The following is a 27,479-nucleotide window of genomic DNA, read 5'->3' on the forward strand; positions in this document are numbered from 1 at the left end:
GAATTTAAATGTGTAAGCTTGGTTTCTATGATAGTGTAACTAGAGGCACAATTTTGCTCAAGATTCTTTGATCTATACTGTACCAAGTTAGGAACTTTGGAGTCAGAATCTTGGAGTATCTTAAAGCTCAGCTTTTAAAAACACCTAAATCTGCTTGAAGCCTCCAGTTTGCCCAAAGCCTCACCACCCCCATATTCTTTCACTCCCAACTCCTTAGACATTCCTTGCCTAGCCTCTGAAAGCATTTGTGTTCGCCCCTCTGGATTTTCATTCAACTCCCTCATTCTAGAAAAACAGACTGCAAAGAGAGGAAACAACTTGCCTGGGAAAAGCCGCTCTGGAGAGTGGAACACAATTTCCTGCTCTCTCACTACAATATTCTTCCTTTTAGGCAAACAGTACTATGGCCAAAATCAACATTTGTTACCAAAGAGAAACGGAGAATCTACGACTCTCCTAGAGTTTCAGAAAAGAGAGTTGTGGGAACGGCAACAATTTCTTGTGTGTTAAGTGTGTCCATGTAGGTAGATACTTCACCCAAATTCAACCCCCAGTCAAACTGACCGCAGATACCAGGGGACGCGAAGACGGGGTCCGCTCTAGGAACCTTCTCTCCTAGCTCACCTTTCTACCCGAGCCCGCAGAGAAACGGACCGGAAGTGACGCGTGGTCGGCAGACAGAACTACCTACGTATACCGCGATTGCTCTGGCCGGAAGAGAAAGGTGCAGCGCTTAGAAGGCTCCCCTCCTAGTTCCTGCTTCTCCACTATTGCTGTCGCGGACGTAGGAGTACAGACCTGAAAGCTTACGCGGCCCTGGGTTGTGAGATGCCGGGCGGCGGCCACTGCCCCGACTGCGGGTCCACCGAGCTCGTGGAAGACTCGCACTATTCGCAGAGCCAGCTGGTGTGCTCAGACTGTGGCTGCGTGGTCACCGAGGGGGTCCTTACTACCACCTTCAGCGACGAAGGCAACCTCCGAGGTATCTGTGCCAACCTTTCCAGGGTCGTGCGTATAGCCTGGGGTGGTGAGGGATTGACGTCAGAGTCCTCTGATTCCTCTCGCGCTCTCTCGTCACGTGTACGCTAAACTACTGGAGAAAGCGACCGAGTGAGCTGCAGGAGCTTAGGGACTGCCCTTCATCTGTGTTTTTCTAGCACCTAGTGCGGTATCTGGCATCCAGGGGGGTGTGTGTGTGTGTGTGTGTGTGTGTGTGTGTGTGTGTGTGTGTGTGTGTGTGTGTGTGTGTGTGTGTGTGTGTGTGTGTGTGTGTGTGTGTAGAGAGAGAATAATAAACGTGTGTGTGTGTGTAGAGGGAGAGAATAATAAACGTGTGTGTGTGTGTGTAGAGAGAATAATAAACGTGTGTGTGTGTGTGTAGAGAGAATAATAAACGTGTGTGTGTGTGTAGAGAGAATAATAAACGTTGACCAAGTGAAACAAAGAGAAACAAAGTTCCACTCAATTTACCTAGTGTGTGTGTGTGTGTGTGTGTGTGTGTGTAGAGAGAGAGAGAATAAACGTGTGTGTGTGTGTGTGTGTGTAGAGAGAGAGAATAATAAACGTTGACCAAGTGAAACAAAGAGAAACAAAGTTCCACTCAATTTACCTAGTCTGGGTGTGATGGAAGGATTGTGGGTCAATTCTTTACAAATACGGACAAATTATTACCCCCGAAGTAGTCTTTAGTACTAATTGGCAAAAATATCCTTTTTTTCTTTGCTTTCTGAGTCCCTGGCCAGTGCAGCCCTCAAAATCAAGTCAGGAAAATTGCCTGGATTGGATATGCAGGAGGGAGGGCTGAAAATTTGGAATACTCAAAGCCACTTTAGTGCGCTCCTGACCTTCCTCAATCTCTGTATTTGATACTACTTGTGGACATAGAAGACTGGATAGACTTTTAATGTGCAAAAATGGGTGCCTTCTGTGAGACAGGGAGCAGAGCCTAATGATATGATTTCTCTCTGGTTTTGTATGGTGGGAGGCCAGGGGTCTGGTGAATAAAGGCTAAACAAGCTATTTCTTGTCCATTATCTTGCAGAAGTAACCTATTCCCGAAGCACAGGGGAAAACGAACAAGTTAGTCGCAGCCAGCAACGAGGTGAGAATCAACCTTTTGTGATATGGTGACCTTAAAGAAAATTCTCCTGATGGTCCAGCCCATCCTCTTGCTTTTCCTGTTTTCAGCATTATTGTGTAAGGTAGAGTAGAAGAGAATGGTAAATAGAAATAAAGAATGCAGGTGGTTCTAAGAGAGTATAAGTTCTAATTCAGTATACAGTTTGGGTTTGTTGGGGTTGTGTCAGAGGTAGAGCCACGCATCCCAGATCATACTTTGGCTTGGCTCTGAACCAAGCCAGCCTCCAAAGAATGGTGGGTTAAACTTGACTCTCTCCACAGATTTGTCTTTAGAATGACCTCACCAAATGTCACTCTTGTCACCGTAGAAAGGTGCATTATTCATGCATCTGGTATTGGAGGCAAGTTTAGCAAAAATTGCTAGGAGCTGCACAGTAGCGCCTTCGACCCCTCTTAACTCCTGTGGTGGGCTTTCTTAGGTCTCCGCCGAGTGAGAGACCTCTGCCGAGTCCTGCAGTTGCCATCGACATTTGAGGACACAGCAGTTGCCTACTACCAGCAGGCCTACCGGCACTCTGGAATCCGTGCTGCCAGGCTGCAGAAGAAGGAGGTGTTAGTTGGGTGCTGTGTCTTAATCACCTGCCGGCAGCATAACTGGCCCCTCACCATGGGAACCATCTGCACCCTGTTGTATGCAGATCTGGATGTGTTTTCTGGCACCTACATGCAGATAGTGAAGCTCCTGGGGCTGGATGTGCCATCTCTGTGCTTGGCAGACCTGGTGAAGACTTACTGCAGCAGGTACCCGCCCGCTGGGAAACCCTGGGATGGGCTGGCTCCTTAGACCTGCGTCCTTTGACCTGTGGCTGGCTCTTTTTCACCAAAGCCCCTCGAAAGGGATTTGGGAGAAAAAATCTATTCTCCCTCCCTTGTGTCTAGGACTAATAAGGTTAATTCCATTTTACAGTTCTAAACTGCTGCCATTTCCAAATCCCTTTGGCCTTACTGCAGCCTAATGTTGTAGGCAAAGTAGGCGTTAGCCTTGGCACGGGGCTGCTGAGTTGCAGCTCTCATGTTGTGCGTGGCCCGCTTGGCTGTGTGTAACAGCCCTGCCTCAGCAGGATCATCTGTGAATGCAGGTGAGAGGATGTTAGTGATGGGGCTGGAGGCAGAAGCTTGGGCCTTTTTTTTTTTTTCTCCTAAGTAGCTGTGTTCTTTTCTTTTTTTCTGAAAAATACCGTAGAAAGCAAAGGCTGTCAGTGTCAAGTGGTGTTGGTTTTGGTTTGCTCAGATACTTTCTAGCTGGATGACAATGGGCCTTTTTTTTTTTTTTTAAACTATAAATGCATATAGTGGGGTGTAGAGGAGATGAAAGGAGAACATTTGGAAAGCGCTCAGAATAATGGCTGACGGGGGTGCTGACAAACGTGTGCTTCCTTGTGGGTTCTCCTGCCCTTCACTGCACAAGTAGAACACTCCACCTGTCTTCTCTCAGCACCTGTAGAAACTCGCTACCCAGCAAGCTTGAGTGTTCCAAGGGGGGAGACTAGCTTGCCCGTCATTAGGAGACTGCTTTTCCTCACTTTGGCAGAGCAGCCCCCTCCCCCATAGGCACGGAGCCCAGACTCTCATTTTGGTTCTTTCAGCTTCAGACTGTTCCAAGCTTCCCCATCCGTGCCAGCCAAATACGTGGAAGACAAAGAGAAGATGCTGTCGCGCACACTGCAGTTGGTGGAGCTGGCGGACGAGACGTGGCTGGTGACCGGGCGGCATCCCTTGCCTGTCATCACTGCTGCTACCTTCCTGGCTTGGCAGTCGCTGCAGCCTTCAGAGCGTCTGACGTGCTCCCTTGCCCGATTTTGTAAGTTGGCAAATGTGGACCTGCCCTGCCCTGCTTCCTCCCGCCTGCAGGAGCTGCTGGCTGTGCTGCTGCGGATGGCTGAGCAGCTGGCCTGGCTGCAGGTGCTGAGGCTCGACAAACGGTCTGTGGTGAAGCACATCGGCGACCTCCTGCAGCACCGCCACACGTTGGTCCGCAAGGCCTTTCGAGACGGACCGGCAGAGTCGGACGCTGGGGAGGAGGAGCAGCAGGGACGGGGCCAGGGGCCAGGGCAGGGAAAGGAGGTGGCGAGTAGTTCCTTAGGTCCGCCCGAGGGCAAGCGGCCAGCCAGTCCTGCCCTTCTCCTCCCACCTTGCATGCTGAAGCCCCCAAAGCGGGTCTGTCCCCCACCCCCTATCTCCACGGCCACTGGAGATGAGGATATTTCTGACAGTGAGATAGAGCAGTATTTGCGTACCCCTCAGGAAGTGAGGGACTTTCAGAAAGCTCAAGCTGCAAGACAGGCTGCCACGGGGGTTTCTAACCCTCCCTGAGGTGCATCCGAGAGAGCACTCCCACCATTCGGACAGCAGCTTGATCATAGGCCTGTCCTATCTGGAGAAATAAGTGTATGTGAGTCCTGAGGCAGGCTTTGTTTGTTTGTTTGTTTTCCTCGTTTAAAGGAACCAAGGGACTCTGCAGTTAATTGGACCCTGGGTCCTGGAATAGAAGTCAGGAGCAATGCAGGCACAACTGGGTTGGAGAGAATCCCATCCCTGAGAGGGATGGTCCCAGAGAGGAAGGTGCACACATTCATGTTATGAGGGATGGCTTTCCTCCTACCCTGGCTGGAGAATGTCAGGCTTTCTCCTGGTTTGGCTTGGATACACTGCTGCTGCAGGCCTGATGGGCCGTCCGTGCTGGTGTGGAGTGGTTGGCGTTGCGGATGCTATCAGCCCTCAGAGGACGGGAACTGGGCACCTCTTGGTCCTGCATCCATCTACAGGCATGGGTGGGTTCTCATGTATAGGGGTCACAAAATCCTCTACCTCATAACAAAAGGACCGTGGGTGGACTAAAGTTATATAGCTCTCAAAGGGCTTTGCAAAATTTTAATATATTAAAACAAGAGGCATCTGCTAGAAAACATTCTATTGTATAAAACCCGAGCTTTTAAAAACATGTTTTCTTTGGCACTTCTCATCCCCTCCCTCCCTTTTCCCCAGCGTATTGCAAAAAGCTCTCCAGTGCTAAGGCATTGGCAGGGTATGTAAACAGCCAGCATACGTGGAAGAATAATACGAAGCTTTTTTTTTTTTTTTTTTTTGGTCTAATATTGTCTGTGCAGCAAGCATAAATAACAGGATTCATCCCAAGGTGTGTCGGTTTTCTCCCCTCCCTTTTGTCTTTTGCCTTGGTGATCAGACTGCGGGAATATGGACACTGAGAGGGACCTGGAGCAGGTCTGGTTTTCCTGTTCCTCTTCCCCGGGCTCAGCTTTCCCTCCACTTTTCGTTGGGTCCTGTAGTAAAAGGCTGGTGGTGGTTTTTAGGTTGGGGGAAATACGGGTGCTGGTGTTTAAAAGTAGTGAAGGCACAGGCCCCACGTGAGCCACAGGGACCCTACCTGCTGCCCTGGGGGATTCAGCTTGGGCTTCTGTGAGGCAGGAAGCTGGTTCGATGTTGGGGAGGTTTCTCCCTAATATGGAGCTAGAGATCAAATTCTTGGAATGGTTCTTGCATATGGCCTCATGGAGGCAGGGAAGTGCTCTTCCCCAGTGCCTTGGTGTTGGCAGGCGCAGACTGGGGATATGGGTCTTGTCATTGAACAGTAAGTGCTTCTCCAGCCCCGCCTGTGGCCTTGTGGTGGCACCTCTCTTCAGAGCACTGTTTATAGGGCCAGGTTTAGGGCAGGACTGCGTTCAACTCCAAATCTAAGCACTACTCTCTACTTGCCTCAGATCTTTCCTGGGTATCTGGCAGAGGCAGCTTCTTAGGCGCAGGGCCTTGGCTTTGTCCTGAGGCACCACCTCTAAAGCCCTGCTGTATGGTTTGCGCACCACTCCTGTGGGACGTGTCTGTCCCTGATTGTGCACCCTTTCCCTAGAAGGCCATCTCCAGGGCTGCCTTGCACACTGTTCCACTTTCTCTTGCATAGTTTATCTTAAAAGCAGCACCTATGGGTCCTGGCCACCTGGCTCATCTGCTAGCCTGGCCGCCTAGTTGGCTGAAAGCTGGGTGGGGGAGAGGCCCTAGGATCTAGGCACAGATGGCTGACCGCAGAGGAGGGCAGTGAGGAGAGAACACGGTTCTCAAGCTCCCGTCATCTGTTTTCCTGATGGGGCGGACGGCCACCAGCGAGGCAGGGTGGATGAGATGTGGGGAGTACCTAGGGAGGGGTCCACCTGGGGGCCGACAGCACATTCCCCCACTACCCCGGACGGCACCGAGTCGACTGCCCAAACTAGCCTGGGCTGGGACGGAAATGTATCCCACTCGGGGTCCTGGGATCGTGCTACCCCGGAGGGACGGCGCTCAGGGCAGTGGCAGGCCTTCTGCCTGTCCTTTTCCCCAGCCTCCGGGACTAACGCTGGTGTGTCTCCCTCAAACCTGCTGACGCACCGGTGGACGTCTTTGAGGGCCCCAGGGAAGCCGGTGTGTCCCACAGGGTCGCCCACCCCCGCCCTAGACGGTGGTCTCGCTCTTCCAGAGGCCCGTCTTCATGCAGGCGCCCGTGGCCGCCCCGCCGAGGTCATCGTACTTGGCCCCCTTGGGCGCGCCGTTGAGACTGGCGGCGTTGAGCGGGTACGAGCGCCGCTTGCTGTCCCGCTCGGGCGCGCCGACCCCGCCGCCCTTGAGGTTGTCGCGACTGACGCTGCGGCGCTGGCCCGGCCGGCCGGCCTCGGGGGGCGGCGCGGCGCTCGTGTCGCTGCCCTCCGACGGCGTGAGCATGGGCTCGCCCTCGAGCTGCAGGCCCGGGCTGTTGCGGCTGCTGCCCGGGTAGCTGTCAGACGGGCTGTTGTGCAGGCTGCCGCTCTCGCTGGACAGCAGCTCCGGCGCCCCGGCCGCCGCGCCCCCGCGCAGCGCCTTGAGCCGGTTCTTGGTGCCGGACTCCCCCGTGCGGTGCCCCTTGGCCCGACTCTTGTGCGCGCGGCGCCCGTGGTGCACGTTGTTGGGGTGGCGGGAAGCGAGGCCGCCCCGGGAGCCCGCGGGCTCCGGCTCCCCTTCCCCGCGGGCCCCCGCCTCGCACACCTGACTCTGGGCCAACTGCAGGTTGGTGAGCTTGCAGGGGCCCAGGGGCGGCGCGTGGCTGCTGCTGCCGCCACTCGGGGAGGACTTGAGGGAGGGGGCGCCCTCTCCGAATACGGGGGAACCGTCCTCTGGGGCGGCGGGCTCGGCCCGAGGTGAGGCGCGGGAGGCCGAGGCCCGGGGGCAGCAGGCACGCCAGGAGGCCCTAACGTCCCGGCGCCGGGCGCAGTGGTGGGTGAAGACGAAGAGTCCCAGGGCGGAGGCCGCCGCCCCATATAGGCAGCTGCACACCACCCGGGGCAGCCAGCGCTGCGACACGGCCAGAGCCCCACAGGCCCACATGGCCAGGTACAGGAAATGCGTGGTCACCAGCGCCCCCAGTTGGACTCCCGGAGAATAGAGGCCGTCACCATCCTCCGGGGGCCCTGGTGTCACCACCCCAGCGCTCCCAGTAGCCAGAAGGGAACCTGAGTCATTCAGGAGGGGGCCGCTGCTCCTGAGCCTGGTGGAACCCCTCAGCTCCTCCCCTGTCTCCAGGGAGACCCTGCTGGTGCCCCCCTTCGGGCTCTGTGCCAGAGGACCCCTTAAGCGCAGCCCCGCACACAGGAAATAGATCCAGGTGATCAGCAGAATCAAAGCCACCGGGATGTAGAAGGCTCCTAGGCTCGGACGCCACACCAGCCAGCAGCTGAGGGGAGACACAGGCAGTGGGTGAGGACGGGGAGCATGTCTGAGGTGGCTGGGTGGTTGGGGAGATAGGACAGGGTGAGTGGCAAGGCAGAGACTGGCTTAGGCAACATGCGTGGGTTTAGGTTGGGTCACTGGCCGGGTGGGCCTGCAGGTAGGTGCCCCTGCCAGTGAAGTAGAAGGCATCCAGCGTAGGGGCGGGTAGGTGTGGTGTGGGGCAGGCAGGCGGCGGCGCTCACTAGGGGCTGTGGTCCCGGTAGTTGTGGATGCTGACTGCAGCTGTGATACCACAGATAATGAGTGGGATCCCTCCGGCGATCAGATAGAACCTGGAGGGGAATGGGGTTTGGGGTCAGAGATGTGGGGAACCAAGTGGGTTGCAAACAGATGCTCAGAAACCTTGACTCGGGGACTCTGTCCCATCCTCTTTCCCCTTTAAATTCTCTCAGATTTTTTTTTTTGCAGGCTCAGTAAGTTCCTAGGGGACTTGGCCATGACTGTTCTAAGGGACAGAGGCCAGAATTGTTCTCTCACCTGAAACAGTACAGAAGTCAGGGTGCCACTCGGGTTGCCAGGATCCCTACCCAATGCCCTTTGGAGGCACTTCCTTCCCTGGCCTTGTCAGCCCTGAAGAGCCCTAAGGGTGCACCCACTCCATGGCCTTGGGCAACTTGGCGCCACCTAGGGCTTTGCCTCTTCTCTTTTTGGAGAGTGCTCACCCAGGACTTTGGACCCGCCCCGCCTCCACCCTGGGAAAACAGATGGTGGTGTCCTTCACCCGCCTCGGAGCCCTTCACCCTTGCAAAGCTGACAGTTGGAGGCCAGTACCGGAGCATGGGGCGGGGCGCGGGCGGGGCCGAGTCCCCTTCTTGTGGAGGGGGCGCTCTCCAGGTGAGCTCCTTGTGGAGGACTCGGGCCTTCACACCCATCCAGAGCAGTGTGGACAACGAAGAGTAGTGCAGAGTGATGCCCACCTGCGGGATCAAGCCACAGAGGCTGGGGGACCAGGCCGCTAGTACTGGAGCCACCCCAGAGCCCCAGTCCACGGTATTACTCTCCCACTCCTCCCACTGTTCCACCCCCAGCTCTACCCTGAGCCTCCTCAAGGTTCTGTCCCTGCTGTCACCCTCTCTCCTTCCAGCCCATGCTTCTCTCCCACTCGGGGGACTTTTCACAACCCTGCCGTTGCTGTCTGCCTTGTCCCTGACCTCTCCTCCATTGCAGATCCCCAGTCTCCACTTTGAAGACCCATCTTGTAGTTTCTCTACTTCTTACCACCCCGACTCCCATGGCCCCCACGCCAGCAAGGCTGGACACAACGGCGGACCTGCAGCCTATTAGCAGGAGCCCCCGTTTTTTCCCGTGCACCTCCTGACTCTGTGCCTAGGCTGCCACCACTCATCTTGGACCGCCCCCCACCCCCACTCCAGCCCCTTCTCCTGCTTACTGCCTGGCAGATCATGTGGTAGTTGGTGAGTGTGATGCCTCCGGCAAAGACGGCGGAGGTCATGGCCATGTGGAAGCACAGGTTCAGCAGCATGTGCCAGCCCTTCCGGGACACATGGATGGAGCTGCCCCAGAAACAGTCTTTAATTAATGGGCCACCCACCCAAGGTCAGGTCCATGGGGTCTCAAGGCCATTGGGAGAGCAAGGGGGGAAGGCAGATATCTGTGCGCATGCATGTGTGTGAATGTGAGAGAGGCCCCAGGGCAGGGAGGGCTTAACCCCCAAAATGTGTTTTCCAGCCCTGGAACCTTCCAGTAAGATGCTAGGCAAGAGCCTGGGGACGCCATGTGGACCCACTTAGGAAAGGAACCCTTGGCCAGTACTCAGGGAGACCCACAGCCTTCCCTCCCCATCCTCCCCACCGCAGGGGCCCCCACCTGTGGTTGAGGATGTAGGTGATGATGGTGGAGAAGAGGCAGAGCAGCAGCAGGCCCGTGCAGGGGTACACGACAGGATGCAGCCCTGCCCCAGAGCCCCCCGCTTCCCTGGGGAAGGCACTCAGCTCCTGGAAAGAGTAGGAAAGAGGAAGTAGTAGGAAGCCAGGGGTAGAGGCCACCCCATGGAGTCCTGGCCAGTCCCCCACACCATTCTTCCTCTTCCCAAGCCCGGTCAGCTTTGGTCCTCAGCTTCGGCCCCTCGTCCATCCAGGTGGGCAAAGATGTAAGTGTGGAGACAGCCACTCTTAGAAAGTCAGTCCCAGGTAGTGTTAATGATCTACCGGTCCCTCCCTCCTCGTCTCTTGCCCTTCTGGGGACTCTTCTCAGCCTAAAAATCAGAGATGACGGAAGAGGGGGAGGTTTCTGTCTATAATCCAGCTGCGTGTCTGCTCAGGATCTGGGAAAGTGGGGTGCAAAATGTGAGGGAGGGGGAGCCAGACCGTGAGTGAGGAGGGTGACCAGAAAGGAGAAATGGTCCCAGATTTTTTCCCCCCACTTTAACAATCTGGGTCTCAGAGAGTGCAGGATGTGAAGACCAGGCTGGGTAGTTCCAGATCTATCTATCTCGATGAGTGGAGGCAGGACCTCCCTGTCTCCTGAAAGATGAAAACGTGTGGGGAAGACCAGAGGGACATTTCCCCATGAATCCTACAGTCATGAGGCCTGATGAGGCCGCTGTCCTTTCTGTAGTTCAATATGGCTCCAGGTGATCAGAATACTCCTACCCTCACCCCCACCTCACCCCCGTTCCCTGGTCCCTGGTCCTCCCAAGTTCCCACCGCCATTCCACTCACCACGAGCACGGCCACGTTGCCCAAGTGCCGGCAGTGCAGGGAGCTGACATTGGGCTGGCTGGAGCGGAGCTGGCAGCCCTCGGAGCTCCAACCCCCGGGGCCCCCCGGCCCGTCCTGGCTCCACCAAGCTGCCATAGGTTCAGCCCCCTCAGCCCAGTGCCGAAGTGAAATGGCCACTGGCTCGGTCAGGTTGCCCACACCACAGCCACCTGCAGGGGAGAGGGAGGTCCACACGGGTAGAACCAAGGTAGAACCAGGCCGTGGGGAGGCTCACCCTACAGAGCTAAGCAGCAGCAAGACAGCAGGGCTCCCGGGGGGGGGGCAGGACGTGTGCTGGGCTTCCGGATGGAGTTGGATGCCAGTTCGGGCCCTGCCTTCCAGGTTGTCCGTCTCACCAGGGAGACCCAAGGATGAATCAAAAAGCACTGGGAGGTGGCCCATTCTAAATGCCAAACGAGTGATGGCTGGGCTCAGGGAAAGGAAGGGAGAAGGTAATTCTGAGGGACAGGAAGGTGAAGAGAGGACTCGGGGTGGAGTGGGGGGGGTGTTTGTAACCCTTTTGAAACTTGACAGATCTGGGCTATAAATTCCAATGTCTTCCAGAGCCTTTTCTCCAGCAGTCCCTTCCTTGAGAGGATGTCTCTTTCCCTTATGCCCCTGAGAAATGCTGAGGGGCCACTCTCCTTGGCCACCTCCCCCAGGGTGTTAGGGGGGCTGTGGGTGAGGGGAGGGCAGGGGGAAGGGGCACCGGGCAGACACTTGGGAGCGCTCCGTGCAGCATGGGGAGCTCAGTCCCTTACTGGTTCCAGCAAAGATGACCGGGGTGGCCACACCGCGTCTCTTGCCAGGCCCAGCGGCTCCAGGGCGAGAGGTGTTGCCGTGGCTGCGGAAGAGGCGGCCATTTCGGAAGACCAGCAGTTGCAGGGTGCAGTCTGGGGGGACAGGGGGAGCCAGGGCAGCCGGAAGGGACGAGAACAGACTGGGCGGCAGCTGGATGGAGGCCAGGGCCACGCTGTTCTGGGGGGACATGGGAGTTCCTCAGAGACATCTGGGAACCCCTAGGACTCGGGCCTTCCGGTCCCCTCCTCCCCCCTCCCCTGAACCCCCTTTTCTGGATCTGCTTCCACTCACACTCACACACACCCCGCCCCAGGCACCTGCGTCTAGGCGTGTCCGCCCCCGCGGCCCACCCCCGGTGCCCACCTTGATGTGGAAAGAGGACAGAGAAATGCTGGGTCTCCCTGTGGTACAGCGGAAGCGGAGCTGCTGGTCAGCCAGGGGCTCGGGCTCCGGGGAGGGGTTCTGGCTAGGGCCCCCGGGCCGCACGCCTGGGGCTCCTGCCTCCCTTCTCTGGAAGGCTGTGCAGGTCAGCCCCACGTAGCTGTGGGGCTTGATGAGGTAGGCCTCCAATGCCACGTTCCGTGAGTTCTAGGGACAGGGAGCCTGTCACCTCCCCATCTGAGATACAGCAGCTCTCTCTTGGCTTCGCACCCGCCACTGCCCACTCCCCCTCCCTGCAGGTTTGCTCAGGCTGTGCCCCCCTACACGTTATTCCTGTCTTCTCAAGGCCTGGCCATGTGACATCTGCTGTGGGGGCTCCCCAAGCCCTGGCCATGGCACCTTCTCTGAGAGCCTTCCTCCCACTCACACCCTACCTTGTATCTGGCTCACCTCTTAGCAGATACTAGTTCTGCCACCCCAGCCAAGCCATAGAGGAGGGTCCACGTCCAGCCTCCTTACACCACCCGGGGTGCCTAGCACAGTATCTTGCACGTAGAAGATGCTCTGTGGTGGTTGTTCATCGGTTCACAACCCACCATTGGCAATGTCACCCTCTTCTTAGGGAGCAGGAGTCTCCGTGATTCCTCATTCTATCACAGTGCTGTCGCCCTGCTTCCAAGTCTCCTCCTATATTCATCCCTTCGGCTCCTTTTACCCTGCCTCCTGTTTATTTCTGTTGGGCTAGCGTTAACAACTCGGTTCCCCACCATGAAGTCTGGCATAACTTCTCCCTGTCACCGGCCCCCTCCCTCTCCTCTGCACTGCCCCTGACGACTCGGAGGCAGATTCCACACAACTGAGTCATGCACCAGGGTTCTCGCTAGCTGGGCTCATGGCAGGTGCATACTTGGAGGACCTGCTGCCCGGAGACAGGAGTGTTTTCCTCCTGGCAGGCAGGGGCCGGCCCCAGTTGACTCTAAGGTCCCTCCCAGGGCTGGACTCCCCAAGGAGCTCCCTCCCAGCTGACCCATATTACCACAGAGATGTGCTGGGCGTGGGGGCTGAGGGCAGCCCCCCCGATGCGCTCCAGGGCGCCCACGATGCCACTGCAGGCCTTGTCCTCGCGCTGGGCCAGCCACAGCAGGTGCTCGTCCACCAGCATCAGGTTGCTGGCCATGTCCACCATCACCTCCACCAGCTGGCGGGGGGGGGGGGGCAGGGAGTCACTGAGGGCAGGAGTCGGGTGTGGGGCCCAGGGGCTGGGGGTACAAGAGGCTTGAGCAAATGGGGGGGCGGTCTTCAGGGGCCCCAGAGGCCGGGTTGAATCTCACCTCTTTGATCTGGTCGACATAACCCAAAAATTTCTGGATCATCTGAGCCACGTAGACAACATCCATCATGTCCGAGAAGCTGGCTGCCTCCGCCGTGTACACGCGCAGCTGGTGAGCCAGGGTCAGCGCATTGGAGGCGTTGATGGGCATCTGGGAGAATTGAAGGAGAAAGGAGATGGTCCAGTTCTGCCCCTTCTCCCCGAGAACTGCCCCTAGGGGGCCCCCTTGTCTGTGCCGACGCTCGGGGCGATAAGGCCTGGGGAGAGGGGTCTAGCCCACCAGCGGGGTCTAATCAAGACAGGAGGCACATGGAAGGAATGAACTCATCAGGACTCAGGGATGCCCACTTCTAACACCACTGGCCTAAGGATAATGGGACGACCTCACGCTCTCCTTGTTTTCCTCCTTCAGGCTGCCCTTGCTGTGTTTGGGAATAAAGATGCTTGGGGTGGCCCTGGAGGGGGAGGAGGAGGGATCTGAATGCCCTAGAAGGAGAAAAGCTAAATGAGAAGACCAAGAGCCCCTCACTGCTCACGCCCACAGACTGGAGGCACAGCAGAGCCCACAGCCATGAGGGGGCTCCCCTCCCCATTCCCCAGAACCAGAGCTGATGGGATGCCACCACCTTCCCACCCGCCCCGCCCCTCTCCTCTCCTGGCCTCACCAGCACGAAGGTGTAGAGCACCCGGGTGATGTCATTGGTGTACAGACAGTGGGAGTAGTCCCCTGGCTCCCAGCGGCCAGCTCGGTCACACCGGCGGGAGGCTCGGGTGCCTGGGGCCCCCCCGCTCAGGGGCACCGAGGTGAAGGGGTACTGTAGGCAGGACTGGTAGGCTGTGATGCCAGCCAGAGTCCGAGGCCACCTGGGGGCAGAGGCGGGAGGTTGCTAATGCCCCAGCTCCTCAGAGCAAGGGTCCCTCCTCTGCCCTTAGACCTGGGATGCTGAACCCCTTGGGACCTGGGGGAGGGATTCAGAGAGAGGGTTCGGACTGGCCTTCGAGGGGCTCCGAGGGGCTCCCGAGCTCCACCTTCTCTCTGAGTCCGTGTTTGTTCAGACCTGGAGCCCTGACTTCAAGCCCCTTACCCTTTCTGGGCTTGAGTGTTCTCAGCTGTCCATGGGGAGGATAATACCTGCCCTTCCTCACGGAGATGCCCATGGGGATATTAAAATCTGATATCCGTTGTGGGATAGTTTTGTAAACTATTAATGCAAAGTAACAAGACAAACAAAAAAAACCCACCCAAACTTTTTGTTCTGCACAGCATATGTCACATGGGGACTTTATACAAAAAGATAAGGTCTCTGTAAAAACAACAGCGGGACAGTGGGACTTGGGGCTGGGGACTTACAGGAGATGGGCAGCCAGGAGGGGGGGAGGGGCGCGTGTTCTCCAACGACGACGCAGGAGCTGGGGCGGAGGTGGGGGCGGGGCCAGGGTGGCAGAGGGCACCGCACCTGAAGTCCCCGCGGTTGTTGGCAACTCGCTCAGCGGGGCAGTAGGAGGCGGAGGTCTCCAGCACCACAATCTCCACCTTCTTGCTGGCGTTGCCCTGGGCCGTGGACACGGAGCACTCCCACTCCCCTGACGCCCACACGCCGATGTGAGACAGGGTCAGCTCGCTGCGGGCGGGCGGAGGGCTGGCTGCGCGAGGCACTCTCGGTGGCCGGGCCACCCTCCCTAAGTGCCCTGGCCCCGTCTACCCACACGCAGCCCCTGACTGGGGGCGTGTGGGGCAGGAGCTCTGGGGTTCTTTTCTCTTTGACTGAGCGAGGGATACAAGTACATACTCCTTTAATTCCGACTGGCCTTATGGTATGGTTTTCCTGAACTTCAATTTCCCCACCCTTAGCATGGAGCTAATAGGACCTCCCATGCAAGTCTCTTGGAGAGATTCAGTCCCATAATTTGGTGAGAGTCACTATATACATTGTAAAAGCGCTAAAGAAACGTCAAATGTAATCCTTTTTTTTTTTCTATCAGGCGTTGACTTTCTATCGCCTAGTCAGACCATTTATGACTCAGTCCTGGATTTCCATAAACACACACGTGTGCTCTCACGCATAGGAACTACTCTCCAGAACATGTCTGAGCAGGGCTCCTTTGGGGGGCGGGTGATGGGCACTGTGCCTCCCCTACCCCATGCCTTGGGCTGGGAAGGGGCAGCAGGGCCTGTACCTGGTGATGAAGGTGCAGTCGTGGATGAGGCTCTCGGCCAGGAGGATGCCCGCCTGCTCGTCGCCCTCTAGGGGGGCCCGGTTGTGGTACCAGCGGATGCGGGTGTCATTGCCCAGGTAGCTGGCGGAGCACTGGAAGGGCAGCCGGTCACCCTGGAACACGACTTGGCGCAGGGACGGGATGAGGTGGTGCGTGTGCAGCTCCAGGGCCCCTTCTGTGGGAGGAGACATGGGCAGGGAGGCCTTCATGCACCAGGGTGGGACCCCCAGTTGGATCTGAGGGAGAGGATGCATGCCCTGGAGAAGGCGCCCACCACCCAATAACCCTTAAGGCAGAGGGAGCATGGAGCCAGCGGGGGGGGGGGGGGGGGGCTTCAGGAGCGCATCTGCACCAAGCGGCAGGTGTGCAGAGGGGGATGTGCTCACCGCAGCGCAGCTGGGCCTCCTGGAGGCCCCCCAGGGCCTGGGCGTGAAGGGCACTGGGGTAGGCACAGAGTGTGTGCTCGGACAGCTGCAGGGAGCGATTGCGGGCCCAGGACAGTAGCCAGCGCAGGCGGCAGTCACATGTCAGGTACTCAGTGCCCAGATCCCTGCAGAATGGGGAGAGGGGCCACAGACTAGAGCACAGCGAGTGTGGGCTCCAGGGCGGGGATGGAGCCCTGGGAGAGACTGTGGCTGGAAGGGGTATGGGGGGTACATGCGCACCCCCAGCCTGGCGATAGTGGGAAGTCAAATACGGCGGTTTCAGCCATTGCCCGTCCTGCCTACTCATAAGGCTGGCCACCGTGGTCATGATGCTTATGTGTGTCCTTCCTGCGCAGAGAAAGGCAGCAGGGCTCTGAGTCCTTGGGCTGGGAACAGATACTCACACAACCTTAAGGGCTGGCAGCTCATCAAAGACCCCAGGTTGCAGATTGGAGAAGATGTTTCCAGATATGTTTCTGCAGGGAACAGGGAGCCAGGATCTTAGGGTCTCCCTGGGCCAGAGGAGGGAGGAGTGAGTGAAGGGAATGCGGGGGGCCTATGAGGGTCTGCTGCTGCCTCCTTCCTCCCAACCCCTCTTTCGAAGCGAGCCTTCCCTCCCCCTCCTCCCCACTAACTGCCCCTCACTCACAGTCGAAGAAGCCTGGGGAGGCCTTGGAAGGTCTCAGACGTGAGACAGCCAATCCGGTTGTTGGAGAGATCTCTAGGGGGACACACACAACCTCAGCAAGCCGGCCAGACAGTAGCACATGGATCCGCTTGTGTGGGACACACGTGTGTGGCCGGGGCTTGTGTGGGAGCAGGATGAACGAGGAGATGGGCTTGAAGTGTCTCCCCCATCTGCCCCCCCATACACTGTGTGCGGAGAGGGGAGCTGTGAGTGGGGAGACAAGAAGGGAGAGCCGGTCCTGGGATCCAGGGGACCATCTCCAGGGAGAGGGCGGGCTGGGAGGGCTTGGGGGGCAGGACATGCCACTCACAAACGCTTCAGCTCCCCCAGGCCCAGGAAGGCACCAGGCTGCACCGTGCTGATGACATTGTTCCTCAGGTCCCTGTGGGAGGCAAGTGGGAGCCCTCAGCCCTCTCCCACTCTGGGGGCCACACACTCCCCTGGGGTGGGGAAGCCCCATTTTTACCAGCAGTGTTGGGAACTGGATTTTCTTCTACTCTCCTCAGTGCTGGTGGGGAGGTTGGACGAAGGACCCCAACTCTCAGATAGGTCTCCTTGCCACCCACCCCTCCCCCGGCTACCATCAAGGGGTGCTGGTCAGAAAGATGTCAGGAAGAATATAGAAGCCAAGAGATGGGATGGGGTCCCCTTGGGTGGAAACAAGGAATGGAGCCAGCACTGAACTAGGAGCCGGGAGGCCTCACCCAGGTCGCTCCCATCTGAGATGCCAAGGATCTCACAGGGGCTATGAGAACCATTTGAAAATGGGAGGGAAAGTCTTTTTTTTTTTTTTTTTTTAAGTCTTTCGTAAATTGCTATACAAAGGTAAGATCTTCTGGAGCCTGGCACTGGGGGAGGTACTTCCATAGCTGTTCTATCCATGTTGATCTCTCCATCTGACAGGTGAGGAAACAGGTCAGGCAGCTGATGACCGCCTGCAGGCCTGACCCGGGTCTCTGACTCCAAGGCAGAATTATAAACCCCCATGGCAGCCCTTCATTCTTCAGAAGAGGAAGGCAAGGCTGAGGGGGTAAAGACTTGCTCACCTGCCTCCCCCCGTCCCCCCAGGGTCTCCTAGGAGCCCACAGTGCTGAGGGAAGGTGGCAAGGGAAACGCCATCCCTGGGCTGAGCTCCAGCGGGTGCAGACAGAAGGTGGTGCCTCCCCACCCCAGGGCTCCATGGGGCCAAGGGCCACCCACTCAGGGCAGTGAAGTGCAGGTGAGTCATCAGAGCAGCTTCTGTCCCAGGATTTGGTTGCTCAGAGGCAACCACATGACCAGACAGCAACCCTCCTCCCTTACATCCCCTCCCCCAGTGGTGGCGGGGACAGAGGTGAAGGGGCAGTTCCTGCCCCCTGGGGACCCACCAGTGCCCACCTGGCCCCAGCTCAAACCCAGACTGGCAGCTCTCTGGGGCCACTAAGGACCAAGGTGAGTGCTGGCCCACTGCCTACCCTCCCATCCTCTGCTTTCTGAGCTCAGCCACCAGAAGAGGTGCTTAGACCACCAACTGGCCATTCACCCAACTACTCAAGGACCACCTGAGTCTTTCCTGAGCCCAACCAGCACGCTTGCAGCCCCACAGAGCAATGTGGCAGGAAGCCTCACTCCTCAGCCAGCCTGCCTGCCCTCCTGGGACCCTGGGATGGGGGCTGCAGCCTCCTTGCTTGCTATCTGCTCTCCACCCAGGCAGAGGGTGCTTATGAGGCAGAGGGCTGGGGTGGAGGGTTCCTGGAATAATCAACCGGTTGGAAAGAGCCTACACAGGAAGGAGGAGATTGACAGAGATACCTGGGGTCAACCTGTTTTCCAAGGCCCTGTGACCCTCCAGCCCAGGCTGACACACGGGGCACTTGGCCCTGCCTGCCAAAGTCTCAGGGATATGTCTGGATTATGGGTAGGAGGGGGTTAACCAGCCACTCCCAGCTCTGGGAGAGGAAATGGGTGTCCAGGATGGGGAGGTGCCATCCCACCAGGGGGCCTGTTTTCGCATAGCCAGTCCCAGCTGGGGACAAAAACACCCAGAGAGAGAGAGAGAGAGAGAGAAATGAAACACCCTCATACCGAGGACTTGGCCTCCATAACCCTAAGCCCCTTGAGAAAGAAGGGAAAGCCACCAGAAGGGGCCAGCTTCCTAAAGAAGAGATGGCTTCCATACTCAGGCGTGCTGGTGGTACCCCAGCAGGGAACGTGCAAGAACGCAGACCCTGGATGCTCATGCAGTATGGAGACTGGAGATGGACGGGGTTGGGGGGGGAGTGCCCTGCCTGCCCTGGGTTGCCCCTCCTGCCGGCACCCCCCTTTTGGTTCCCCACCCTCAAAGCACCCCCCTCCGGTGACGTTCCAGCATGTGCCCCCTGGCCCCGGTTGGGGTCTGGCCATTCTCAGGGCTCTGCCTCCCACCCCCACGCAGGGGACGGGCAGAGGGAAACACATTCCTCATTGTGTCACTTCCCTTCATGGGCTGCCAAGGGGCTGAGGCCGCAGCCCCCCGCCTCTTCCCTCTCCGCTCGCTGTGTTTATTCTCATTTCCTCCCTGGCCCCCCTTGAGAGCCCCCACCCCGCCTGCCCCACTGATGCTCTGCAGATGGGAGCAAGGCGGCCACTTGGGCCCCAGCCCCTTCCTGCCCTGGATTTCCTGCCGCCCAGAGCCACGCCGGGGCCCTCTGAGAGGGGAGCTTCCACCAAGCGCTGGCATTCCTGCCCCCTTGCCTCACGCCCACAGAGTGGTTTCAGGGGTGACCCAGGCAGCCCCTCGAGTGCCCAGAAGGGCCAGGCCTGGGTCTTCTCCTGAGGGGTGCAGGCCCACGGCTGCTCACTGGGCTGAGCTCTGACAGCCCGGTGGGGTCCTGGTCTCTAAGGCAGGGGAAGCAGGTTGGGGCTCTACCCTCCCTAGCAGCAGGAGGAAATGCTATCCTAGAACTTGGATTTTTTTTTTTTGACCAGCAAGGTCCCGATAGGTTGGTGCTTCTTGCTATGGACTCCTGCCTCAGAAAAATGCACTCTACCCAACACTGTGTCCATGATTTCAGGGGGCTTGTGGAACCCAGGTGATGAACCCCTGCCCTGGATTGTCTAATCTGATCCCTTCATTTCTTTCCTTTTTTTCCCTTAAGATTTAAAAAAAATTTTAGGGAATTCCTACACCCAGTGTGGGGCTCGAACTCACAGCCCCAACATCAAGAGTTGCAAACTCCACCGACTGAGCCATCCAGGTACCCCAAGATCCCTTCATTTCTTAGGTGAGGTCATGGGGGTGAACAGATGTTTCTATGATGTGGAATCTCTCATCTTCTCCCTGCCTCCATAGAGCCCAGGTCTTGGAAGCTGGGAAAGGTTTGGTGTGTGGATGGAGCCTCCTCTCCCGACCACCCCTCGCCCAACCCAGAGCAGGCTACCCTGACTCAAGGCATCCTCTCCCTGTATCTATGCCAGAATGGACTCTATGGCAGAAGTCGGGGAGGGGGGCTATTCCTGAGAGCAAATCATACCCTATACCCTTCTTGGGAAAGCTGGAGCTCAGGAAGCTGAGTGTAAGACTGAGTATGGAAGCAGAAGCAACAAAAGAGCAGATTAATAAAGTGGACTTCATAAAAACTTAAAACTTCTGCTCTCTGAAGGACACCATCAAGAAAGTGAAAGGCAACCCAGGGAATGAGAGAAAATGTTTGCAAATCATGTATCTGATAAGGGACTCCTATCTAGAACATACAAAGAACTCTTCCAACTCTAATAATAAAAAGACAAACCAGCTGAAAAAAATGGGCAAAGGACTTGCATAGACATTTCTTCAACGAGCAGATACAAATGACCAAATAACACACGAAGAGAGAGTCGACACTCTTGAGTCATTAGGGAAATGCAAAGCAAAACCACAGTGAGGTATCACCTCATACACGCTAAGATGGTGATAATAGAAAAAATGGGCCACAGCAAGAGTTGATGTGGGTGTGGAAAGACTGGACCCCTCATACATTACTGGTGTAAAATGGTGCAGCCACCGTGAAAACCAGTTTGGCAGAGTTACCAAGGGACCCAGCAATTGCGCTCCCAGGTACATGTGCAGGAGAAAGAAGGGTACGTCCGCGCAGAATCCTGAACAGGAATGGTCACAGCCCCAGAGTGGAAACATCCCAAGTGCCCGTCACCGGACAAAGCTTCTGTGCTCCATTCACACAACAGAATACTATTTGGCCGTATTTTATGGAATGAACTGCTGATATATGCTATAATCTGGATGAGGCTTGAAGCCATTATGCTAAGTGAAAAAAGCCCAGTTATAAAGGATTACATATGATATGATTCCATTTAGATGAAATGTCCAGAATAGGCAGATCTATAGAGGCAGAGAGATTAGTGGTTACTTAGGGCTGGGAGTAGGAGGGGGAGTGGGGAGTGGCTGCTAATGATGCACGGTTGCTTTTGGAGATGATGAAAATGTTCTAAAATTAGACGGCGATGGCTGCACAACTGTGTAAATACACTCCGAGCCATCGGATGGCACACTTTAAGCGGGCGAACGTTCCGGGATGTTAATTCTATCTCACGAAAGCTGTTAAAGAGTGAGTTTGCACGCCAGAGCGTGCACGTGTGAGGACGAGCCGTGTACCGCGTTTGGACAGGGTGGGGTGGCCCCAAGTTGGCTCCCTCCGGCCCCCAAAGACCTCCCCGCTTGTGGGTTTAGAAACCAAATTATAGGTTCGGAGGCCGCACAGCAGCTTTCCCTGGACCCTCCAGGACTTCCAAGGGTCTTTCGAAAGCGGGGGCTGGCCGAGAAGCCGGCCAGACCCCTGCGCAGGTATGGAGGGTGTGTGGGGGAGGGCAGGGAGAGGATCTGGCGGGAGAAAACCGAGATGGTCCCGCCCCCTGCCGGGCCCCTCTTGTCTCTGAGATCATCCAACAGTTATTTATTCAGCATGTACACTCTGCCAGGCACTGGGGCTACGAGGGCAGGCACGAGGGCTGTCCCCAAGCCCACAAGCCTCCCTTCCCAGCCCTCAGCTGTTCCCAGCGTCAGCAGCCTCTCTTCTGCATTCCTCCCCAGTGTGAGTGGGGATGGGAAGGGGAGGAGGACCCGGCCAGGCGGCCTTGCTCATGGCCCCGCCCATAGATTAATGGAAACCACCTGGCGGGTGAGAACCACTCCACCCCCAGAACCCCCCCCCATTCCCATGAGCATCTGCTTCTAATGAGTGCCCCAGCACCGCCGCATACCAGCCCCCTGGGCTCATTAATCTCATTAGGCAATGACAAATCATCCTGGGGCTGACCAGGCTCCCCTCACCAGGTCCTCTCCTCCAGGCATGCACAGGCCTCTGGGGCCGTGTGTCCACACAGAGCCCCTCGCTGTCGCGTGCATGCCCAGGCTCTCTCCCTTGGCCTCTTCTGGGGGCTGGCTGTCCCGTGGCCCACTTGGTCCCCATTCTGGGGAGATTCCCACTGTGGCCGGGGCACCCTGGGAGCCCGGGAAGGTCTTCTGGTGGCCTGCTTCCTGTTGAAGGCGCGTGGTGGGGGATGTGGGCGGAGATGCCAGGGACCAGAGGGGTGGGCCAGCTGCGAGTACTTTCGGCAGGCACGCATGCACGCACGCTCGTTTCAGCTCCAGGACTGCCCGCCAAGGCTGGGGAGCTCTGGGCAAATCCCATGCAACGGGGGGCTGCCGACATAACATCTTGCAACTTCAAACTCTCCCGAGGAGAAGGGAAGGGAACAGGCATTTACTGAAAGCCCATGCCGTCCCCACGACAGCCTGTCTAGGAGTCCCGTATTGCCCCCTTTTCCAGGGGAGAAACCCCAGGCTTGGGGAGGCACGCAGAAAGTAAATGACAGAGGCAGGACTCAATCCCAGGCCTCTTTGACTCCAGAATGGAGTTCCGTGCCCTTCCTGGCCCACCCCGTCTCCTCCACCCCAGAAGTCTTTCCTCTGGGTAACAGGCTTGTCCATGCTGAGGGCTGGTGGGATACAGAGGGGAAGGCTCAGAGACAGGGCCTCAGCGCCCATCTGGACGATTCTGTACACGCCATGGGCTGGCGGTGAACTGCTCTGCTGGACCCTGTTTCAGGTTTTCTTGTCCATCCTGCTTGGCTGATAGAGCCCCACAAGGTAAGTCCCCCACTCTCCCCCCAGCCTCTCTGCTTGTCCATCCTGCTTGGCTGATAGAGCCCCACAGGTAAGTCCCCCACTCTTCCCCCAGCCTCTCTGGAGCACCTGTCCTCCCCTGAGATCATCGAAGGCACATCCCCACGCAGCGCCCTGTCCGTATCCCCTCCCAGCCTCAAGCCCCCGCCATTAACAGGGACCAGGCTGACCTCCTCCCCCCATACGCTTATACTTGACCCATTTTCAAAGGCCAGAGAGGCTCTCAGCACAAGGAGGCAATGCTGGCATTCTCTGCAGCCCAGACCTACCATTTCAGTTATTAGGCTAGGCCCCAACCCTCCCACGGGACTTGCAGCTCACAGACTGTGGGATGTTAAGCTGCCATGGACTCAGCTGCCCAAGCCTGGATGTCTGAGCTTGACAGGACAGAGAGATCAGTGTTTCCTGGCACCAACTGCACGCCAGGCCACAGCGTCTCATTTGTGATGAATAGGCCCACAGTCTCGGGGTCATCTGGTCCACTGGTTCCCAACCCCGGATGAGCATGAGAATCGTCTGCATACCTTGTAAAAAATTCCCAGGCCCCTTCCGACCTGATGAATTAGCATCTCTGGGAGTGGGGCATAGGATCTCTCCCCATCCCTGGGATGGTGGGACAGTGGTTTTGAGGACTAGTTTTATGTGTTCACTCGGCCAGGCGATAGCACCTTGTGACTTAATCAAACACTAATGGAGGTGTTACTGTGAAGGTAATTTGTAGATGCGGTGGACATCTACAAGCAGTTGACTTTAAATAAAGGAGATTACCTTGGATAACATGGGTGGGCCTCATCTAATCAGTTGAAGGGCTTAAGAGCAAAAAAAAAAACCTGAGGTTTCCTGGAGAAGAAATTCTGTCTGGAGACTGAAGCATCAACTCCTGCCTGACTTCCCAGCCTGCTGGCCTGGCCTTACAGATTTTGGATTTGCCAGCCCCCACAAACAACATGACCCATTTCCTTAAAATAAATTTCTTTATAAAGAACTAATATACAATAATTCTTTACATATCTATATAAAGACACACACACACATCTCCTATTGGTTTTCTTTCTCTGGAGAACCCAACTGAAACAGTGGTGATCAGTCAGGCTGGAGGTCCTGGGCTCCTACAGCCCCTGCCTGGCCTTTCTATCCCTGGGAAGCATGCATACCTGCTGAACACAGCACACGCCTCTGCCCAGAGGCTTCCCCTCTTCTGGAAAGCCTGGCTGCAACCTTGGGTGCTCTGATTTTTTTTCCTTCTCAAGCAGCACTCGTGGGTATCACACACATACACATCCAAGGGTCATAGAATTGAAAATCCATAATGTAGCTTACAAACCACCCTATTCCCCCCTTTTGTACAGATGAGGAAACTGAGATCCCAGACCTGGCACCCACCGCAGCATCACTCTGACCTCAGCTCCTACCACTTCCCATCGACAGGTCCTTCTGCTCCTCAGACCCATCAGGCATAGAGTGGACCCAAGGGCCTTCCCCTCCAGATTCCTCCCTCCCTTAGACCTCGGGCTCAGTCACCTTGTCAGCGAGGCCTTCCTTGACCTCGCTACACCAAATAGCAGCCTCCCCCTACCATCACTGCTTTCTTTCCCCCTAACCCTGCTTTGTTTTTCTTTGTAGACTTATCACCTGATATATTACACATTTATTTGCCATTTTCTGTGTCCCCTCCATAGAGGGTAAGTTCCCTGATGGCAGGCGCTGGGTCCACTCCCAATGCCTAGAACAGAGCTCGGCACACAAAGGGGGCTCAGTACATATCTCTAGAATGAAGGCCTTGGATGATTCCTACCAGAGCAGGGCTCACACTCAGGATTCTGAACTCTCATCTGTCTCCCGCCCCACGCTCCTGCCCCGCCATGTGATTCAGCTTTTCGTCATTGTTCCTTGACCGTGCTCTCATTTCTCTCTGCTTCCCATGCTTTGAAAGCACCTGCTGCACCGTCACCCGGGTCCCCGGTGCTGGGGGGATTCAGTACGTGGGCAGGGGTGGGAAGGAAAGGACCCTCTTCTCTTCTTCATCAGGAAGTTGACCCTCGTGAGACTAAAGGAGGAGAAGCGGGGAGACCCGGCGGGTCTTTGATAAAGTGAGAGGGGTAAAGATGGGCAGATGCCCATGGGGCCACGAGAGGCTCAGAGCTGTCTGGCTCACGGTAAGGAGAAGCGACAGCGCCTCGGGGCGGCAACGGGCTGGAGGCAGCTGCAGTTTGTCATCCTCCAAAAGATTCCTGGAAGGAGCGAGTGGTTTCCTGCCACTCAGCCCTCGGAGACCAAGCTTGGGCTGAGCTCAGGAATCAGAGCTCCCACACGCCTGACTGCCTGTGGGAGAGGAAAATGTTCCCGATCTGTCGGTACCCAGGACACTTTTTACTAGCCGCTCGGTGGCAGCCCTTTTTCCTCGTCTGGACACCCGGTCTGTGAGCGACAGAGCAGATAGTGGAGGGACCTGGTCACGGCGCTGTGTGCATGCACCACCACTAACGTCCCAACACCCCCTCCCACCCCGGCCACGCCCCAGATCCGACAGAACATGCTCGGCCTTCCACCCCCAACATGGGGTTGCCCCTTCCCACCGCCACGAAGCCAGCCAGGCCACCGCGCCTTCCTCACAGGCTGGGGAGTTTGCGAGACAGCTTTTCCCTTCCCCTGTGAAGTGGGCTGTCATAGAGGTAACCTTGTAAGGTTGTTGTCATGGTTGAAGATCTACACTCCATGTCATGGAGAGACTGCATCCCAATTACCCTCGAATTTTCCAGCCTTCACCGGTCAGTGACGTCCCTCCTTTGGGTTTTATGGAAACCCCAACCTACTGAATTCTAACACACATGGCACTGGCAGTCTCCACTAGACCGTAATCTCGGGCTCTTTGAGGGCAGGCTTCCACCTTATTTTTCTGTATCCTCCATCACACTGATCCACGCCTGGTGGGGAAAAATGGAAGTCAAGGGGCAGGGGCCCTGTTGAAGGATTTGGGAACGCCCCGCAGGGTGGGAGCAGAGGCAGGAGACAGGGTGCCGGAGGCAGGGGAGAATGCAAGGATCAGGCTCCAGGAGGGACAGGGGCCCAGGTCTCCTGGGGAGGAGACAGGACCCAAAGCTGTCGTACGGGCTGTGGTTCCTGGGGCAGGCCAGCTGAGCGGGGAATCGAGGGGCTGGGTCAGTCCCCTCATTTGGCAGGTTAAGTGACTTGCCCTCAACTAAGTCAGGCCCCCAACTCTGGGAAAAAAAGTCCCTTCTGGCCAGCAGGGCCCCTGGAGTCCTGAGCGCAGAGCCAGGCTGCCTGGGCCTGTAGGGCGGCCCGGAGGATGCAGCTCCAAACCAGGGCCGGTGGGGTGGGGGCCCTTTGGATGGGATCCACTCTCCCCACCCTCGGCCCAGGGCACTAGCCCCATGGGCTTTGTTTGTTGATTTGTTTGTGGGGCGGGGGTGGGGGGGAAGAGGCTTCAGTCCCACTAAATCCTCCTCAGCCCTTTATGCTGGGCCCCCAGCTGGAGCAGGGAGGTGGCATCTGGCCAGCTAAGGGGCTCAGCCCTCACAGCTAATTGCTCATTAAAGAGCGTTAATGAACTTCCCTGAGCCCCATCCTTCCCTAGACCAGCAAGGTTTCCCTACTTCTCACTGCTGTCACTGGGGAAGGAGCTGGTCCCTCTCTCCGTACCCTCCACCTGGTGGTCAAGCCCTGGGCAGGGTTCCCGTGGGTCTGACCCTGGGCCCCACTTAGCCAGCAGGTTCTGGGGTTGAGGGGTCCCTCCTCATCCTGCCTGGATTGACTTCTTGCCCATGACCACCGGCCCCCAACTCCGCCCCACTTTGCCCCAGCACTTACAGCTTCTCCAGCAGGGACAGTCCCAAGAAGGATCCATTCCGGAGCCCAGTAATCTTGTTGTTGCTCAAGAGCCTGAAGGAACAGGGAGAACACAGGCAGGAGAACATGCTGTTACAAGCCAGAAAGTGTGGATGGAGAGGGGATACGGTTTCCCTGGTATAACCATGTCGCTTTCTGTATCAATGGCACCCCCTGAAGTTGTGCAAGGCAGGAGCCCCACCCTCTGCTCCAGATTATAGGAAAGAGCCAGTGAATGGTTCAGGCAGACCGATTAGCCCACTGAGCTCCAAATCAGACATTTCACCTGCCCTGGGGTCCCCCATGGCCTGGACCTGACTTAGGGCTCTGTAGGCAAGTGGGCTGAGTGGGCGTCAAGTTGCGACACCCCCTTTACACCTTGGAACCACAGGCCTGAGCCACAGAGCTCTCCGCCTGCCCCCCGGGGCTCTGTCCTTCACAGGCCTTCAGCCCCACATCCTGAGGAGAGTGGTAGGGAGAACGGCCCGAACCGGGTCAGGGCTCTGGCAGGTGAAACAGGAGGCCCCGCAGGTGTGGAGGCAGGTGCAAGGAGCTGCCCTTCCTTGGGCCCCACTCTGTGAGTGGAGGACTTCCCACAAGGGGACTCTTCCCAGCCCTCAAAGGCCCCCAGTACAGAGGCACTGAGCACCCTTGCCTCCCCAAGCCTGTCTGCGGCCTCAGCCTCGACAGAAAACTGATAGAGCCCTGGGGCCTGCCTGGTGGAGGCCCAGGCCTCAGCCTTTGCCTCTGCCCACTCAGAGGTTCTGTTTATTTATTTGTATTTAGAGGGGGAGGAAAGAGGCCCCAAGCTACTGACTAAACCCACTCTGCCCACCCACTTAGCCTTTCTCTGCCAGACTCCCTCCCTGGGAGGAGGAAGTTCCAGACCAGCCAAAGGGCTCATCCTTTGAGTTAATTGCTTATTAAAACGCTTTAATGAGCCTCGCAGCCCAAACTTTTGCCTGCTCTGAGCCGAGACAAAGGGTTTCACTTCTTTGCTCTTATTGGTGGACATGGGAAGGCCAGAGGTACAAGTCTGGAA

At 57.1% G+C, this 27,479-nt stretch overlaps 2 protein-coding genes across 3 annotated transcripts in view; one reads left to right on the top strand and one right to left on the bottom strand.

Moving 5' to 3' along the window:
- The first annotated feature begins 684 nt into the window (after window positions 1–684).
- On the top strand, window positions 685–4,774 carry BRF2 (BRF2 RNA polymerase III transcription initiation factor subunit). The gene is made up of 4 exons (XM_035726267.1): window positions 685–982; window positions 2,042–2,101; window positions 2,559–2,880; window positions 3,726–4,774. The coding sequence occupies exons 1-4, from the start codon at window positions 829–831 to the stop codon at window positions 4,450–4,452; spliced, it is 1,263 nt and encodes a 420-aa protein (XP_035582160.1). The 5' UTR covers window positions 685–828; the 3' UTR covers window positions 4,453–4,774.
- Window positions 4,775–4,996: 222 nt separating this feature from the next.
- The window catches only part of ADGRA2 (adhesion G protein-coupled receptor A2), a 34,594-nt gene continuing 12,111 nt past the window's right edge, over window positions 4,997–27,479 (bottom strand). The window contains exons 2-19 of one of the 2 annotated variants that reach the window (XM_027599584.2): window positions 26,420–26,491; window positions 16,763–16,834; window positions 16,414–16,485; window positions 16,169–16,240; window positions 15,726–15,889; window positions 15,301–15,514; window positions 14,580–14,744; window positions 13,788–13,986; window positions 13,124–13,273; window positions 12,829–12,990; window positions 11,775–11,999; window positions 11,372–11,588; window positions 10,572–10,780; window positions 9,718–9,845; window positions 9,281–9,404; window positions 8,662–8,807; window positions 8,073–8,162; window positions 4,997–7,834 (exon numbers count right to left, since the gene is read on the bottom strand). In XM_027599584.2, the coding sequence (XP_027455385.1) occupies window positions 6,583–7,834; window positions 8,073–8,162; window positions 8,662–8,807; window positions 9,281–9,404; window positions 9,718–9,845; window positions 10,572–10,780; window positions 11,372–11,588; window positions 11,775–11,999; window positions 12,829–12,990; window positions 13,124–13,273; window positions 13,788–13,986; window positions 14,580–14,744; window positions 15,301–15,514; window positions 15,726–15,889; window positions 16,169–16,240; window positions 16,414–16,485; window positions 16,763–16,834; window positions 26,420–26,491 (3,733 nt within the window). In that variant the 3' untranslated portion in view covers window positions 4,997–6,582. The remainder of the gene's footprint in view (window positions 7,835–8,072; window positions 8,163–8,661; window positions 8,808–9,280; window positions 9,405–9,717; window positions 9,846–10,571; window positions 10,781–11,371; window positions 11,589–11,774; window positions 12,000–12,828; window positions 12,991–13,123; window positions 13,274–13,787; window positions 13,987–14,579; window positions 14,745–15,300; window positions 15,515–15,725; window positions 15,890–16,168; window positions 16,241–16,413; window positions 16,486–16,762; window positions 16,835–26,419; window positions 26,492–27,479) is intronic. The other variant, XM_027599585.2, reaches the window with a different exon arrangement.

The sequence above is a fragment of the Zalophus californianus genome, chromosome 2 (genome assembly GCF_009762305.2).
Source record: "Zalophus californianus isolate mZalCal1 chromosome 2, mZalCal1.pri.v2, whole genome shotgun sequence".
Lineage (NCBI taxonomy): Eukaryota > Metazoa > Chordata > Mammalia > Carnivora > Otariidae > Zalophus > Zalophus californianus.